The sequence below is a fragment of the Elgaria multicarinata genome, chromosome 6 (assembly GCF_023053635.1).
Source record: "Elgaria multicarinata webbii isolate HBS135686 ecotype San Diego chromosome 6, rElgMul1.1.pri, whole genome shotgun sequence".
Classification (NCBI taxonomy): Eukaryota; Metazoa; Chordata; class Lepidosauria; order Squamata; family Anguidae; genus Elgaria; species Elgaria multicarinata.
This window is the reverse complement of record NC_086176.1, coordinates 86,951,658-86,968,925: the sequence shown is the minus strand read 5'-3', so window position 1 is coordinate 86,968,925 and position 17,268 is coordinate 86,951,658. Positions and strand designations below refer to the sequence as shown.

Below are 17,268 nucleotides of genomic sequence, written 5' to 3'. Positions count from 1 at the left end.
TGAATTGTGTAATATGAATGTTTCAGTATCCACTGTATCCATTGGATCCAACCCAGTTTACTAATGGTAACTCCTACTGAAATTAAAACAAAAGATATTTAGCGTATCTACTTTAGGACCTCTTGCTTGTCTTCAAATGGCATGTTGTATATTATACTTAATTCTCCCCCCCCCCCCAAATAAGCCTTTAATCAAAGTCAGGGTATATGTTTAATTTGTGGTAATATCTGTAATTACCTGATACAAACTGGAGTTCCCTTTCAGTTTGGTGTTATAAGGGAACACATTTTTTCTGCAACATGTGGCTGTATGCAACTAGTCTTTGACAAGAAATGATAACTCTCTACCACTATGCCCTCTTAAATCTTTGATTAATGCCGTTTACAGATACACAGCTTCTTGTGAAAGAACACAGATGTCTGCAATGCAGCTGGCCATAAAACCCCTTGCATGTGTATCTTGCTTAAAATCTTGTGTCCATGATGAATTACCATGAAATCAGTCTGAAGGCTGAAATCTGAGGAATTACGATATTTTAAAAGCTTGGAATGAAAAGGGCATTTGTGTTATAATTTAAGTATTTAACACTAGTCACAGCTTATACATTTTGAGGAATTGTATTTAAATCACTCTAAACTTGAAAGAGTTACTGAGATCGCTTTATTTATTTCCGTTTGTCTGTAATCCAGTCTGTTTAATTCTTATTTCAAAACAGAACGACTAAGGTGGCATATCTTAATTATTCGTATCTTGCCCTGTCCTAAAGATTATGCACTGATTACAACAAATGCAGAAGAATATAGAAAAAGAAAATCATTTAAAAATGCTCTGTTGGCTAAACCCTGACCCCAGATGCCAGCCCAAACAAAGGTCTTACAGTGCTTCTGAAATGTGCTTAGTCTTTTTGGCATGCCTCCAAGGGGAGGGGAATGCCACAGCTATGAGACAGCCACCAAGAGCACCTCTTTCTCTGCCTTTTTCTTATCTGAATGGAGCCAGTGATATGGATTCCAGGAAGCTTCCTTATACCCTAAATTAATTGGAAATCATTAGCATACTGTTTAATTTACATTAATAGACAAAACTAAAAAAAAAAGTGACCCATATTAATTTTCTTTCTGCACAAATCTCTCAAATGTTTCTCCAATAGATAAAACATTTGAACTGAACTATTTGACTGATCGTTGTGAAGTCAATAAAGCACACTTCGCGTATAATCCTATACATGTCTACTCAGAAGTAAGCCCTACTTATTTCAGTGGGACTTGCTCCTCGAAAAGTATACATAGGATTGTGGGCTAAATGTCTAAGTGGGAAGCCCCTCCTTCAATTTAGCGGCCATTCCCTGCAAATGACTCCCATGCATTCAGTGTTATCTATAGGGTTGGGATTGTGCATTTCCCAAGGTACATCTACCGGTAGTTTGGCCCTAAGTCAGCCCCGAGACCTGGGTCTCCCGACTGCAAATCCCACAGTGCTGTTCTTAGAGTGTAAGTCTGCCCCAGTTTCTGAATATAAAAGTAATCACCACTGCAGTTAGTACAAAAGCTTCACAGCTGCTTAGCTATTAACTGAACATCATCTAAAGTTTCATGACAAATGGCAAGCAGGAAAACAGCACAGTTTGTGCCATGGTGATTGCTTTCTGTAGCAAGCAATAACTTAGCCATAACTGCACTGAATTCTAAATTCAACATTTCTAAGTAACCCAACCCATTATCTTGCATGTGCTTCATATTATTCATAGTTAAAGTTTGTTCTTTGCAGTAACAATCTCAAAGGTTAGTTTTTAGAGTAGAGATCTGATAGTGCTTGGAGGCTACAGTCTGATTCAAAATGTTGCTAGAGCAGTGAGACCCTGCCCTGATCAGCATCAAGAGACATAGAAGTCAATGTCCTCAGGGAATGAATGGCTGCTCTTCCTGTGTGTAAAAAGCTTCAGGGTGCTCAAAAAGAGGATTACTACAGCTTGGAGCTATAGTAATGCCTGTGCTTATGTGTTTGTTGAAAGAGAAACTGATATTCAGAGAAGCAGTGCTTAGACCCTGGTCTCAAATGGTGAACTAGCAATGCAACATGTGGAACAATGCCAGGGCCAGGAATGGATTAAGGGCTTCTTTTGTCAGCGTTGTGTATTAGTAGGTCCCCAATGTTTTTTTCTGCGCAGCTTCGCGTAAAAGCCCTGCGGTGGCTACGTATCTGTTGCTGCATCATATAACTGACGCAGCACAGATTCACAGCCCCCAAGTTGTTCATATCTATTATTTGTTTAGGCATGATCCATGTAGTTCAGCAATTTTAAAGTCAGTTATTTTCAGTGAACGGAATCAAAGCAGGTCTTAATCCTATCATTGAAAATAATGACATTTGAAAGTGTTTAATTTTTTATCATTTCTGGTGGGTATGGGGGAAATATTCTATAAATACTAAGGCTGCAGTCCTATACACTACTGTTATGAGTAAGCTTTATTGAAAGTAGGTGGGACTTACCTATTGCATTCTGTGATACTTAATCTTAGCAATCCTTACCAAAATTGTATAGGAGAGGCTGTGGTGTTCCTGCCTTTTCCCAGTGAGAATTCCCCTTCTCTAAGGTCTTTCTCACCACTGTAGGAAACACCTCCCCACCCTGCCCCGCCCCCCAGATGCTGTCACCAGACCTTCAAGGCTCAGGTCCAACCCTTTACTCTGTCCTTGAGCTGTGAGGACACATGTATTTATATTTTCACCTGAATTGTTTCCTTTATTACCTTCCCTTATGTAGGCAAGAGCAAAAGGTGGAGGATTTGTATAAATAAATAAATCAATCTTTATTAATTAGCAATACTTTGAATATTAAATAAATAACACTTAACTGTTCTATTAATATATATTCTCTGATACACAATACTCCAGATCACACTATCAATCAAACACCACAGACCTTCACCATATCTCTAACTCACCCAATCTCTCTCTAATGCAAACTTGGAGGGAATCTACACGTCGTACTAAAGGCGCACGCAAACGCCTTCAGTGCAACCCGAAAGCGCGTGTGTAGATCCTGCTGGAAGAGGCGCAGGAAGAGGCGGAGAAGGAGGCGGCTGGGGTATCTGGCCGCGTCCTTGCCGCTGCCGCCGCCGCCGCCCACCACCTCCCCGCCGGCCTCCTGCTGCCGGCACCCATCCCGGCTTCTTCCCTCCTCACCGTGAGTAGCCGGGGTCAGCAGAGGCTCTTTCGCCGGCAGCAGGAGGCCGGCGGGGAGGTGGTGGGCGGCGGCGGCAAGGACGCGGCCGGATTCCCCAGCTGCCTCCTCCTCCGCCTCTTCCTGTGCCTCTTCCAGGGCAGGATCTACACACAAGCTTTCGGGTCGCACTGAAGGCGCTTGCGTGCGCCTTCAGTACGACGTGTAGATTCCCCTCCTATCTGAGTCATACAGCCAATCATCACACATATGCAAATCCACCATTCTTCCTTCTCCCCCCAGAAATACTCAACATAAAACACAGGAGTACATAATCATAGACTTATAATAGGAACATAGACTTGTTACAGTCTCTCTCTATACAGATGTGTAATGGCATACAGGCCAATATTATTATTACCTGTATTACAGTTCAGAGAAGAAAAGACTAAAAAATAGTGCTTAAGGCTACTCGACAAGTTTGTGTCTGAGCCAATATTTAAGCTGGGACATTCTGCCCATGCTTTTATTTAAAACCAAGTATGTTGCAAAGAGCTCTGAAAGGATCCTTCCAGACTTTTTGACTGTGCAACAAACTTTAGATCAATTTCAACCTAAGCAAATGCAAAGTCAAAACATACCTTATTTCACATATATAGCAACAGTGTCCAAACTGCTGATGGAAGGATATCCAGCTGTCATAGTAAAAGCTTGCTGACAACATCTGAATATTTGGGCTATGTCCTTCAGAAAACATAGCGAGGGGGAGAGAGAGAGTAAAGGAATATATATGGAGCACTATCTGTGAAGGAAGGCTTAAGAAGTTTGATTGCTTAGTTCAGGGAGAGAGAAAAAGATAGCTATCATTTTTTAAAGGTGTTGAGAGAGAGAGTTAATAGAGAGAAATTATTCTCTTCCCACTGCTAGAACTTAAGGGTTTGCTTTTTATTTTATGTTTACTGCTTCCCTTGAGAGAAACTTCAGAAATGGTGGCTGCTTGATTTTAAGATTTTGAACATGTAAATTGAATGTAAATTGAAATGGAGTTCTTGCCAATTCAAATCCAGTCAGCTGTTCCAAATCCAGAATAACATAGCTAATAATTGGCCTACATAAGCATTTTTATGAAAAGCATTATTGAGGGCTTTTCCTGGCATAATCCTGTTCTGAGACTTGACCTCTCTGTGGGCATTCAGAGACTTGCCTGTTAGAAGGGGAAAGTGTTGAGGAATGCATATTCAATAACACAATGGTAAATAACAAGAGCTGTTTGTTGTTTGGGTTGTGTGTGTTTTTTTTTAAAAAAAATGACATCTAGATTTAAAGGGCCTTTGTGCACCCAGGAAGAGGCTTCCTCAAGTACACAGATGCTACATAGTGATACTTTTTAAAAAGCTGTATTTTTTAACTTAACTGCCACCAGATCTATATTCTTGCAATTTCCTCTTTGGGGCAGAATTTTGTGCTGACAGTAACGAACCACTTTAATCTGAATAATTTGCCATCCCAACCTTCACTGCTAGGTTTTCATAACAATTTATCTAATATTGGAATATACAACCAGTGTGTTGATAATAACGTGTTCGCTGTCCCACAGAGCTTTTTAAGATTCCTGTTTGTAATAAGCTGGCAGTTATCTTCACTTATTCACTCTTCAAAGTTCACAGAAAATGTGCCCTTCAGTTATTGCAGTGTTGGTAAAGACTGTTGCAGTCTTTCTTTTCGTTAGTGATTTGACAACTCGGGATACTTTTCAACAGGTCAGTGATGATCAGTAAGGCAATTTGCTGATGAGAACTGTGGTCACTACTGCAAGGCAATATGAGGGAGGAAGGGACCTTATGCATAACAGGAAGAGGAGGTAGTGACAGCTCCAGGGAGTCTCTCGGTCAGCAACTTGAAGCATGCTTACAGTTGCTGACTGTCTAGAAACTCCAAATATGTGCTGCTGACATCAGTGGAGGCTGCTGTGTAGTCAGCAACTGTGGCCAGATCTACACCAAGAGGGATATAGCACACAATGAAAGTGGTATGAAAGTGGTATTTGGAGGTGGGATCTACACTACTGCTTTATAGCAGTATTGAAGTGCACTGACAACGGTTGGGGCCCATGACACATTCCATATACTGCTTTCATACTGCTTTCATAGCGCAACATCCCACTTGGTGTAGATGTGTCGTGAGCCCCAACAGTTGTCAGTGCACTTCAATACCTCTATAAAGCAATAGTGTAGCTCCTTCCTGTGTGCATTCTCAGTGCTACCTGAGACAATCCCTCTCTCCACCGTTGCTGCGTGACAATGACTGGAAAGACATGCTTTTTCCTTAGCCTTTAATTGCAGCAATTCCCAGGTTTGTAGACAGCCACTTACTTGCCTGTTTCCCTCTGGCGAGCAAGAATTGCCTCTAGGTGAGTAGACAGTGAAGTTTTACAATTTGAAAGAGATGCTGCTCTTTTTGCCCCAGCAAAAAGAAATTAGGTATGTGGTGGGAAACAGGCTAGTAAGTTTTGTGTGCTTGACCAAATTTGAGATCTGTTTTAATTAGTTCATAAAAGTTCCAGTCCACAACTTTTGTTTACTAAACTGCCTGCCTCACTTCACTGTGGAAGTTATTTCTGGCCTAAAAGAGAAGCAGTTTGTGTAAAGTTTTTCTGCATGATGGCAGACAATTCTTAACCTATGTTTGCAGCTGTTTATGACCTTTATTGAAGTCAACTTACAATAAATTCCACTCCTCACCCTACCCCTGATTCTGAACCAAGGCTGTGAACATGCACGTCTGGGTTTATTTTAATTTCTGTCCTGTTCCTTGCAATGAAAAAAGCATTTAAACGAAATCAGTTGAATTCTCCTGTTTTTTGTATCTTTGGATGCTGTGCCACCTAGACAAATGAAACAGGCATGCTTTTGGATATCTGTCTTGAGGACTGTTGCATAGACAAAAAGTTCCTAAACGATTTTGCAGATAACTATCAAGCTTAAGAATTCTCATCAACAGACGTTGGTCCTAATTGCCTAACCAACGTGAAAAGGGGAAGACAGTTTTACACTGTTTTTTCTCCAGATGTTTCCTGCAAGACACACATGTGTAATAGTAGTAGTAGTAGTATTAAGAGAAGGATCCAAATAACAAAACTTTAAAAAGTAAGGTTTTTTGTCTGATGTTCACGATTTGCCACTGAGTGTTTATATCAATACATGTTTAAGCAGAACATGTTGCCTTTTTTAATTTGTAAGGGTAAACAACCCCTCTCTTTCCTAAGCGATAACCACTGAGATACTTTTACAATAACAATTCAAATAGAAGGGTGTTCTTAGCTTTTTGTTGTTGAGTATTTCATATTTGTTTAGTGTGGCACAGGAAGGAGCAAACTGTCACCTTCTACCCACCAAGGCCATCAGCTTAATCCCTCATTAACTTGAGTGAAAATAGGCCCAGAGCTATAAAGATAATCTGGGATTGGCTCTTTAACCTTGTTATTAGGAATCTTGTCTGAGAAAGTACTGTAGTCTTAGAGGTCCATAACTGTATATGCTATACATTATTAGTAAGCTTTAAAAAGAAATGCAAGTAGGAATACTTATTGCTCTGCTCATCTCTTCTGTTAATACTGTATGACATCTAATGGAGTTGGCTTCATCTGTTGACCATTTGATACTATTTCTTACAACATTGATTAGAAACTTGAAAAACACATCTGAGAGTGCTTGTTCATATTGTGTCCCCGTTTTTTCCTACCTGTATTTTACTGATTCTAAGGACTAGTTTTCACTTTATAATTTGTACTTGAATATGCATATTGAATGTAAAATACATACACAGCTCAAGTATGAAGGGCATAGCACTGTGGGTTGTTGTGTTGTGTGAACCCAGCCATGTTAATAAACCATGGTTTGATTACTACAAACAACCTACAGCTCAAACCATTCATTCTCTGTGTGGGTTGTTTGCAGTTTACAAACCATGGTTTATTAACACAGCTGGGTTCACACAACCCACGTTTCAGTGACAGCTTGTGATTCAACAATAGCCTACACACAACCTTGAGTGTGGATTGTCGGGTTGTTGGAAGAAAGGTTCTAGTATATTCCCTTTTAAATCCATTTTAAATAGAAATACAATACAGCATACCACAGTGAGGAAAACAATGACCAGGTGACCTGTGTGCTTGCTTAGTCTATTGTCCAGGTGGTAACTGTTGGTGAGCAACTTTGAGACCCTGCTCTCATTGCTTATGGTTCTTTGTCTTTAAACTGGACCTGGACCAGTAGCTCTTCAAATAGAAGACACCATGAAATGGAGAGCAGTCATCTGTAAAGTAAACATGACCGCCAACATGACCACCTTACAGGTTAGTGGATCTAGGATTGCAGCCTAAGAGTGGTTCACGGTGACTGAGTTCACTCTACTCATGCTGTTCTTTAGGGTGCAACTCCTGCTGGGCCAGGCCAAACTGCTACTACTTCCACTTCTTTTAGCTGGAGAAACCTTTGGATTACTTTTCTATACATACACTGCTTCGCTCTTGGAAAAGTGTACATAAAAGAGTTTCCAGGTTGTCTTCTGCAGTATGCTCCAGTGAAACAGTACCTAGAAATTACATACCATGTATAGTGCAAAGGGCAAAGGGACATTCGGATTTCCAAAGTTGTGATTTAGCAGATTAGGGAGAAAGAAATAGCCTTTATTCCTTATAAGAATATTCAGGATTAATAATTTTCTCATTGTGGTAAACCATTTCTGTTGGTCTTTTAGTTCAAGAGCAGATGCCTTTTTCGGTTTGCTCCTTTCTTGCAGTTCCTTTATATGTGAGGGAAGTCCTTGATTGCCACAGAATCGGTTATGAACAAGTCGTGTGTCTGCCATACGTATCCCAACCTTCTTGTGCTGTTGTGGAACTCAGGAATACTTCCATATCTAGCCTACATCCAGTCTTGCCAATTATTTATGGCTAGTAACTCAATTGTTTATTTCTGAAGAGTAGCAAATCAGAGATGGATGGAAAAGAGTAATAAGTATACTTTTTGAATACCTAATAGTTTTGAATGTACATTTGCATAACAACTCATACTGCAGGAACCATTTGTGTTGGGCTGATCAAGCTTCTGCCACATTACGTGCAAGTACATGAATATGCTTCATTATTTGATTGCCTTAAGAAACTGCAGTTTAAGTTGGCAAATCGACGTATTTAAAGAAAAACTTGTATGCTGGCAAGATTACAACATGCGGTGGGGTGGGGATGGGGAGCCCAAATGCTGAAGTATAGTGTGTTTATAATGTAAGGAAACCATAAAGTTACTAGGGAAAAGGAGGATTAAATGTGGTTCTAATTTATTGTACTGGGCTCAAGATAATAGTATTTCAGGACTCAAGAATAACTGATGGTATCTTTTTTATTATTTCTGGATCAAATATTTTAAGGAAATCTGGAATTCTTAGCTGTTCTAACTCCTAGAAAGACTGGGAGTTTTGTTCTCATTATTATTATTATTATTATTATTATTATTATTATTATTATTATTATAATATTTTTAATCCACCCAATAATGAAAAAATGGGCAGATTATATAAAACTAAAATTAAAAAATACAGTACAAGCACCACAGAAAACAACAACAAAATAAAACAGCCATAAAAGATAACAGTATTGGCACCAGATGAGCCTTCTTGGAGAGGACATTCCATGAAGAGGGCACCACAACTCAGAACAAAGTAATTCTTGTAGTTATCCATCTACCTACCTTCTCGGACACCTGGAGGAGGGCCTCTAAAGATGCCTAAGGGTCCAAAAAGGTACATAAAAGAGGAGATGTTCCATTAGAAACACTGGCCCTGTTCAGAGGCAACTTCGGGAAGGATGGTTAGGCTAATCATGCCGAGTGTTCCTGCCGCACGTGCACTAACCACCCTTCCACCCTAACCACTCTTCTTGAGCGCATGTCACTTCTCCTTGTACTGCTGCAGAGTGTGGGAGTAGTCACTTTTCCATAACTACTAGGAGAACCATGGGAAGAGTTTTTTGTGCCTCTTGGCCATCAGCCAAGCGGATGAGGGTGTTTTCACTTCATGCAGCGGCTGCAGGTTTTGTGCCTGGGAGCGCAGAGCACTCAAGGTCCCTGTGCTGATAACAACAGAATGAGATCGAAAACATCTTTGTTCCCTACTAGGGATGTTGCGGGTGATGAATACACTCCCCGCTCAACCTGTTGGACTGGGATCCGCAAAACCTTGCCTCCACTCACTTGCCATGCCACACTCATCGTAAAAATGGTGGCTCAGTATTCTGCATAAAATGTCTCTTACAGAAATGGCAGTTGTATAGCCACCAGTTATGCAAGATTATTCATACGTCTAATGGCAGCACTGTGGCAGCACTTGGTTAACTATGGGGGCCTGACAGACAACACACTAAGCCATAGTTATGGCCACTTACCCTTTTGCAGCATGTGATTAGTGATGGTGGTTAACCATGGTTATGTAATCACCATGGTTAGGGGAAACGCCCTACACACAACACGCTAAGCCATCATGCTTAGCTCAAAATTCTTAACAATTATAGCTTAGCCCATTATCTAAACAGGCCCACAGGGGCTGTTCACATGGTACAACACAATATTGTGGGTTATTGAACCCACGGTAAGACTGCTGTGCATGTGGGGCACATGTAGCTGACATTTTGAATATGCAACCTCCGCTTGGGGGTTGTCATGTTGTGCAAAACCAGCGAGCTTGGATTATGCGAGGATTAAACCCTTGCATATCTCATGGTGTGTTTTAGGGTTACGTGAGGGTTGTTTAACCCTCTCATAACCTACGCTTGCTAGGTTTGCACAACATGATATGCAAGATGGTGCCCACGAGGGCTGCAGTTCATTGTGGAATAAATAATCCAAAATGAGACATTGCACATTCTATGAACCCAGGCTCTGTCTCCAAGCCATTTAGAGTTTTAAAGATCAACACCAACACTTCAAATGTTGAGCAGTTTTTAATATGAAAATGCAGATGGTAACATAATAAGATTTATTTAGTCTTAGGCCATTAGCAGTCTAGCAGTGGACATTGTTGTAGGAGTTCATAGCTACTTCACACAGGGTTTTAAACTATGTGGATTTTATCATTTGTTTAGAATGGCTATGATAGATTTGTATGTACTTGATAACTGGAAAAATACTATCAACCAGATTATGCTGGGCAAGCATAATACTGCGTTTAATGCAGGTTCTACCTACACATTGCAAACTGACAGCTCATTAGGGCCAACTCTCTTCTGGAATAGTCACAACTGAGGCCTTGAGAACAGGGGCGGGGTTAACCCAGATGCTGTTAAAGTGCTACTCCTATCGTCCCTTAACATTGGCTATGCTGACCAGGGCTGATCATAGGCCAGCAACATCTAGAGGGCTACAAGTTGCCCAGCCCTGCTGTAGATTCTAAAATGTACGTGCAAGTTCTTAGTTTGTGGCTTCAGTTCAGAAATCTGCTAGACACGTTCAGTGTGTTCCGTTTTTACTAAAAGTGCCACAGAGCTGCTTGCACTGGGCAAGAGCTGCTAACTATTTCCCACAGGTTGCAGTGATAAAAGTCATACAGTAGCAGAGATATACAATTTTACCAAGGCAACCAGTATAAGAGAACAGCAGCAGCAACGACAACAACAACAACAAATAAATCTGCTTATAGAGAACATGGAGAAAAAGTAACACTGTGATCTTGTACACAACTACTCAAAAGTAAGTACCATTGAGTTCAGTGAGACTTGCTCTTAGGTAAGTGTGTATATACTATAGATTGCAACCTTAAAAGCCTAAGATTCCCCAGAGGGTTTCTGGACTTTTTGTACCAAAGCAACAATGAGCTGCACTAGGTAAAAGCAATTGCTACATCAGCTCAGTTTTAAGCACCTTTAATTGGTGTTGATTTTTGTATATTGCTGTAAGATTCCAGGGCAAGGCTAATTAGGGTACAGCTTGTTCTAACTGCATGTGCAAACTCAATATGATACAAATCATGTACAAAGTATGCTTTCAAGTCCTGTGGGTGGTGTTACCTTCAGTTACCTTAGGAATCAGCGCACTGGGCTATTAGAAGAAAGATCACAGGACCTAGCTGGGAAGCATCACTTTTGAAAACCATTTCCTGTTAACCAGAAAAGTTCAAATAAGTACATTTTAGTTCCTCTGTACAAGTAGGGATTTTGTATGTAAAGAAAGCTCTTTCTTAATTACATTCTAACCTGATTTTTTTTCTGTCAATACTGACTGAAAGTTCTTGCAGTTCTGGTATAGTGACATGTTTTGTGATGCTGTAAATGGAACAGCATTGTAGGTTGTTTCTTTGATGTCTGAACCCAGGCACTGGGGTTTGTGGGTTAAATAACCCAAAGTTAACCCAAGAACAAGCCATGAGTTAACTTGGGGTTGTTTAACCTACAAACAAGCTCAAGTGTTTGGACATTGCGGAAACAACCTATAAGTGCTGCATTTATAGCTTGTTCCAAGAAATCGGAAGTGGCTCACACCCCTCTACCCACAAATGGATTTACATAGACATTGTATACAACTTAACAGATTGTCCATGTTCCAATGTAATGGCAGCATCCGGTCATTACAATTCATGGGTTAATTAACCCACAAATTGCCATGACATCTTAACAGCATCAGTATGTTAAAGAATATAAAATAAGTCTATGTAAAACCATTTGTGAGTTAATTAAAACACGAATTGCCACCAGGTGTTGCCAATACATCCGAACAGGGCCATTGACTCTCTACGATTAATACTGTCCAACTTCAGCATTTCTACACAAAGAGGCATAATTTTCTCATCCATGCAAGGAAAGGGAGAAGATAGTAGTTTGATTTCCAGAATAAAGCAATGAAACGTAACTGTGGAATTTTCACATTTGTTGCCGGATGGGAGGGTACTTTTTTTGTATGATCAAGCAATTTATATCTAAACATTCTCCATAGAAAGCAGATGGAGGAAATAGCTTTCTTCCAAACCTGCTCCTCAGATTTAGAAGACAAAATGTTGTCTCTCTTTTTGACATAATGAAGATTTTACGCAGTTCAGGCAGTCACAAGATAAGTCAAGGCATGTTTCATTTTTGGACAAAATAATGAAAACTTCAGGGCTCTTGGAGAACTGTATGGGGTCAAAGAAGAGGGATAGTAATCTTAAAGTAAATATATAAATTCTTCCCTATAATTAAGGAATAAGTAGAGTCTTAAAAGAGATCTGTGAAGCATTATGACATACATAAAATAATGGTCTACTGTTGAGTAGGAGATTCATCCATGAAGCACCAGTGGGATATTCTAATACCCTGAGGTGTGGAGTAACCTCAAAGCAAAAAGCACAGTCATGAGATAACTGGACTCTTATGCTACTTTCTTTCTAATAGGTTTTGCTGCTCAGTATTTTTTCTGTAGTGGTAAAGTAACTCTGAGAACTGTTACTTTGGCACTAACAATCTCTTATGAGTTTACTAAAATCTTATTGTACTTAGTGCTCTCCAAGCTTTGAAAAAATATTTTTTTACATAATGTCAAATATTTACCACTGTTACCAGATACTTGCTTTTTCCTGACACAACACAAAAGTAATGGAAACCAACAAACAATTGGTGTTTGGGGGAAATGGGGTGAAACTAGGGGGAAATGGGTGGGGCCACCCGGGGAAGTGCTGGGGTCCTGATGGGGGACCCCAGGAGGCTGGGTTTGGCCCCTGGGCCTGAGGTTCTACACCCCTGCCTTTGCCTAACCTATCTCTGTATAGAATGGTTGAGAGGATAAAATGAGGCGAAGCGTGCAGGTGACAGCTCCTTGGAACAAAGGCAGAATATAAATGAAAAAAAGACTTTTCATAATTACTCTGAAAATTAAACAGGAAAGTGACCTTTAGGTGTAGGAAAGAATTTGAGTATCATTTAACAGCACATGCTGAGTTTTTTTTAACTGACCCCAGAATAGTTGTTTTAAAATGGATATTGTCTGTTTTTGTTTGTATTTTATGCTTTTTATGGTTTTACATTTTGTATATTTCTTTTTAATGTTCACTGTCTTTAACTTTTGTAAACCTCCCAGAGAGCTTCGGCTATGGGGCGGTATAGAAATGTAATAAATAATAATAATAACAACAATAATAATAACAACAACAACAACAATTCCTGTTAGGGGCAGAAAAAACAATAGTAAGTACTCCAGGGATCAGCACGTTAATGCTACTGATTATACATTAATTCTATTGATTAAAATAATAATAATAATAATAATAATAATAATAATAATAATAATAATAATAATGTGTTCTGTAGTACACAACCTTTTGCAACTTTTTGCCTGCCGGGATGGGGGCAGGACTTGAGGAAGAAGCTGGCAGGTCGGCTAGACTACGGGAAAAAGTGAATGAGATGCTGCTGGGTGCACCTTACTGTAGTAGCTAATGTTGTGTATTTATTCGCCAATCAAACAAGAATAAGTAATACTAACATTTTGTTTAAGTTGTCCTACTATTCTTGTTGATGGTGCTGTTGTACACATACACAACAAAGAGTCTTGTGGCATTTTAAAGACTAAGAAATGGATTCTGTCATGCATAAAGTGCTAACTTCAAATTTGTAGATCTGTATACATTCTTGAAGTGGGGGAGTGGGGAAGAATGAGAGCCTGTGGCAGATACCAACTCTGTCTCCAGATCTTCTCTGGCAACACTATTACAGGACCTAATAATGCCACCCACAATATCAGGGATTCATACAACTGTTCCATCTCCCAACGTGAGATACACCACCAGTGTCCAGCAATGCCATACTGCATTTTACCTAAGACACATTGGCCATTCTCCATGTAAAAGAATAAATGGACCCAAATCTGACATCAGGAATGGCAATTTTCAGAAACCAGTGGGAGAGCATTTCAACCTCCCAGGACACCCTGTCAATTAAGGTGGCCATTCTTGAACAAATAATTTCAGAGACAGGTATCAAAAGGAAATTGCTGAAGTACAATTTATCAAGACATTCAACTCTTATTTCCTGTGGTTTGAATTATCATATGTTAATCGGCTCACCATTGCAATTATGTCTGTGTTATCACTCAACAGTGTTTTATGAATGGCAGCTGTTAAGGTAATCATCACTGTCTGTACTTTTTTTATTTCAATTCCCTCTCACAACCCATAGTTTGCATATCTCCTCCACTCCCCAGCATATGTATTTAAATCTGCCAATTTGAGGTCAATATTTCATGCATCTAATGATGTGTCCATGAAAACGTATGCCGGAATAAATTTGTTAGTCATTAAAGTGCCACGAAACTCTTGGCTATTTTTGCTTGGCTATTTTTGCTGCAACAGACTAACACAGCTACCTCTTCTGGAAATTGTATACATGGTGTCTTGCACAGTAACATAAGCAAAAGCAAAACAGTTCCCTGCCCTGAGGAGTTTACAATCCAAATTACTGCAGTGGCTCCATTACTCATGTTACTCGTATTGTATCCTCATGTATTAGCTCTACATTGAACTACTTCTTCTCTCTCTCTCTCTCTCTCTTTTTAAAGAAGGATGATTGAAAAAAGTGTCCATATGTGTCCATAAGTGTCCATAAGATATACTTTAACAGTGGCCCATAGGGGGAGTAGAATATAACAGACACTTTAACTACAGGCATGTTAAAAAAAAAAGTTCCAGTTGGAGCCAATAAAAAACATCTGTTGTTTTATTTATAGCTCCCATTTCCAAGAAGTATATTCTATAGCAGATGAAAAAAGTGGATGACAGCTCATAATTCATAAAGTTACCAAAGCTTAATCTGATAGAACATCATGTACAAAACTCCTCCCTACCACACAGACAATATCTCTTCCTTCGAACAGAAGATAGCATGGGTTTGCTACATGTTAAATTGGGAACTGACATACAATTTGCAGCACTTGTTATAATAATTAAAACATTAATAAAGAAGCATGGTGCTTCATTATTGCAAAATGTTGGTTTAGAACTAGCAACTCAGTACTAGGGAGATGCATTTTGTTAATGTTCCTAAGATGGATCCCCCCTCCTAAAATCGTGTTTACACACACTGAATCTATTTTGTTTCATACTCCTTGATAATGTGTTGTTGTTTTTTAAGGGACATTTTTGGTGTATCTAGTGTTTAAAGTATTTTGAAACTTGCGGTTAGCACAAGCAGTAGTGCTAAAGGCTTGTACCCCCAAAATGCAGGCTTTTAAAATTAGACATCTTACGTGAAGGTAAAATACTTGTTCTTTCATACTCATGGAAAGCAACTAGGAAAGAAATATTACAGCTCTCAGGTTTTCAAATCATCAGTGTGGTAAATTTTCTGAGAATTTCTGTAATGCCATTAAGGACATGAATAGTATTGCATGACATTGACCTGTCTGTACTGAGTGCCACTTTCATACTCTAAACATATTGGGTACAATTCCACAGAAACTTGTCCCATTGGAATAACTGGGCGTAATCTGGTGAGTTCTATTAGGCACCCAGAAAGCTTTCATTAATTTCTTGCAAACAGTATGTGTCTCCTTCTCCAACTCCACTCCCACATGGTAAAACACTTTCTAAGCATTCTCCAATGGAAAGCAGCTTGCTATGTGGGACATCATTGGTGAGGATAAAAGCTCTGCTGATCGCGAAGAAGTTGCAGCTAGTGGCACTTAAGTAGTATTGATTTCCCTAGGACTTAAAACTTACTTAACTTGTTATGGATTTGTTCTCATACAGTATGAGTTTCCAAATAAATTCACACATTTAGTGAATTTGTATGCATCTATATGAAAGTAACTATAATGAAATTCTTTAACTGCAAAGTAGGTATTTTATTTATTTATTTCCAGCATTTATATACTACTCTTCATCTAAACAGATTCCAGAGAGGTGAAGAATAAAAGATAAAATGATTACCCAAACACTTAGGCCTCAACACACTTGTCCTGTGGAAGAGTGTTTCTGAAAATCTAGGTGAAAAGAAAAGACAGAATGACTCAGGGTTGGACTTAAATTGTAATATTAGACCATAGTCTCCTGTATACCTTCTAGTAAATCAGTCCCCCCCTTTTTTCCATAGTGTATCATATTACGTTTTAAAGGGCAGGCTAGGTTATAATTTTTGTTCTATCCACTTTCAGGCTTCCTCTAGCAGTAATGAAAGGTTTGGCTCAGACACTTCAGGGCCAATCTTCCAGCTTTAACTTTCCATAGGTCTGTGCCAGGTAATAACTCTGAAAATCTCTTTTTACTGAGAACTCCTCCAAAAGGTGCAGCTGTGTGCTGGTTTCGTCTTGCAGTTTGTAGCTATGTTGGCAGTACTTAGATGCAAGGTATGTTGTCAGCTCCCACACGTTGCTGTTGCTAAATGCTGTTCAGGCCTGTCTCTATTAGTGAGAGGGAAGAACATTTGGATTGGAGGGAATCCCAACTTCTGTTTCATCTGATTGGTTATCATTGTGGCAAGGTAAAAATAGAACCAGTGGAAAATCCAGGATTTCTGACATGTCATCAGAAGCCTTCTTTAACCTGGGATAAATGCTTAATGACTAGTGAAGGAGGTTCTTTAAGTTACTTCCAGCAGCTGCTTAATTTTGGAGATAGTGGGTTTTAAAATAAAACCCAAACAGTACACTTTGTCATATGTAGAAAGTAAAATGATTACTTTAGGTGAAAGACTGATACTGGATTGTAGCAAAGGAATCTGCAAAGTTGCCCAGATTCTTAAGAATGGACTTGGGTCTCCAAACCTCTGCGCTGTTTTACAGCACACTTCAAAGCAGAAGATAATTTTAAAGTCAGGTACTGGCAGGCTGCTTGCCATGCTACGTTATTTGTGTCTTTGCTAAAAATTGCATGTTGGAAGTGGGGCTTGTTTCATGTTGTAATCCTTCTGATATGTGCGCCGTCCTCTGCTCTGTTAGCTCTAATCCATATTCAAAGCTTATTTTGGCTTTGGTAGCTGGAATACTGACTTTTATTCCAATCTATTGCTGTAGCATGTCAGCATTTTAAAAAATTAAAAGCACAACGAACAAACCTGGCCTTCTTCTATGTAAGTCTTGTAAAATGGCATTTAGTTC

General features: G+C 39.4%; 1 protein-coding gene across 2 annotated transcripts in view; it reads left to right on the top strand.

The window, feature by feature from the left end:
* The window catches only part of PIK3R1 (phosphoinositide-3-kinase regulatory subunit 1), a 58,353-nt gene that overhangs the window by 8,712 nt on the left and 32,373 nt on the right, over positions 1-17,268 (top strand). The window contains exon 1 of one of the 2 annotated variants that reach the window (XM_063127988.1): positions 16,716-16,987. The exons of the other annotated variant lie outside the window; for it this stretch is intronic. Within the exon in view, the coding sequence (XP_062984058.1) occupies positions 16,843-16,987 (145 nt within the window). The 5' untranslated portion in view covers positions 16,716-16,842. Of the gene's footprint in view, positions 1-16,715; positions 16,988-17,268 lie in introns of those variants that run through there. 2 annotated transcript variants of the gene reach the window in all.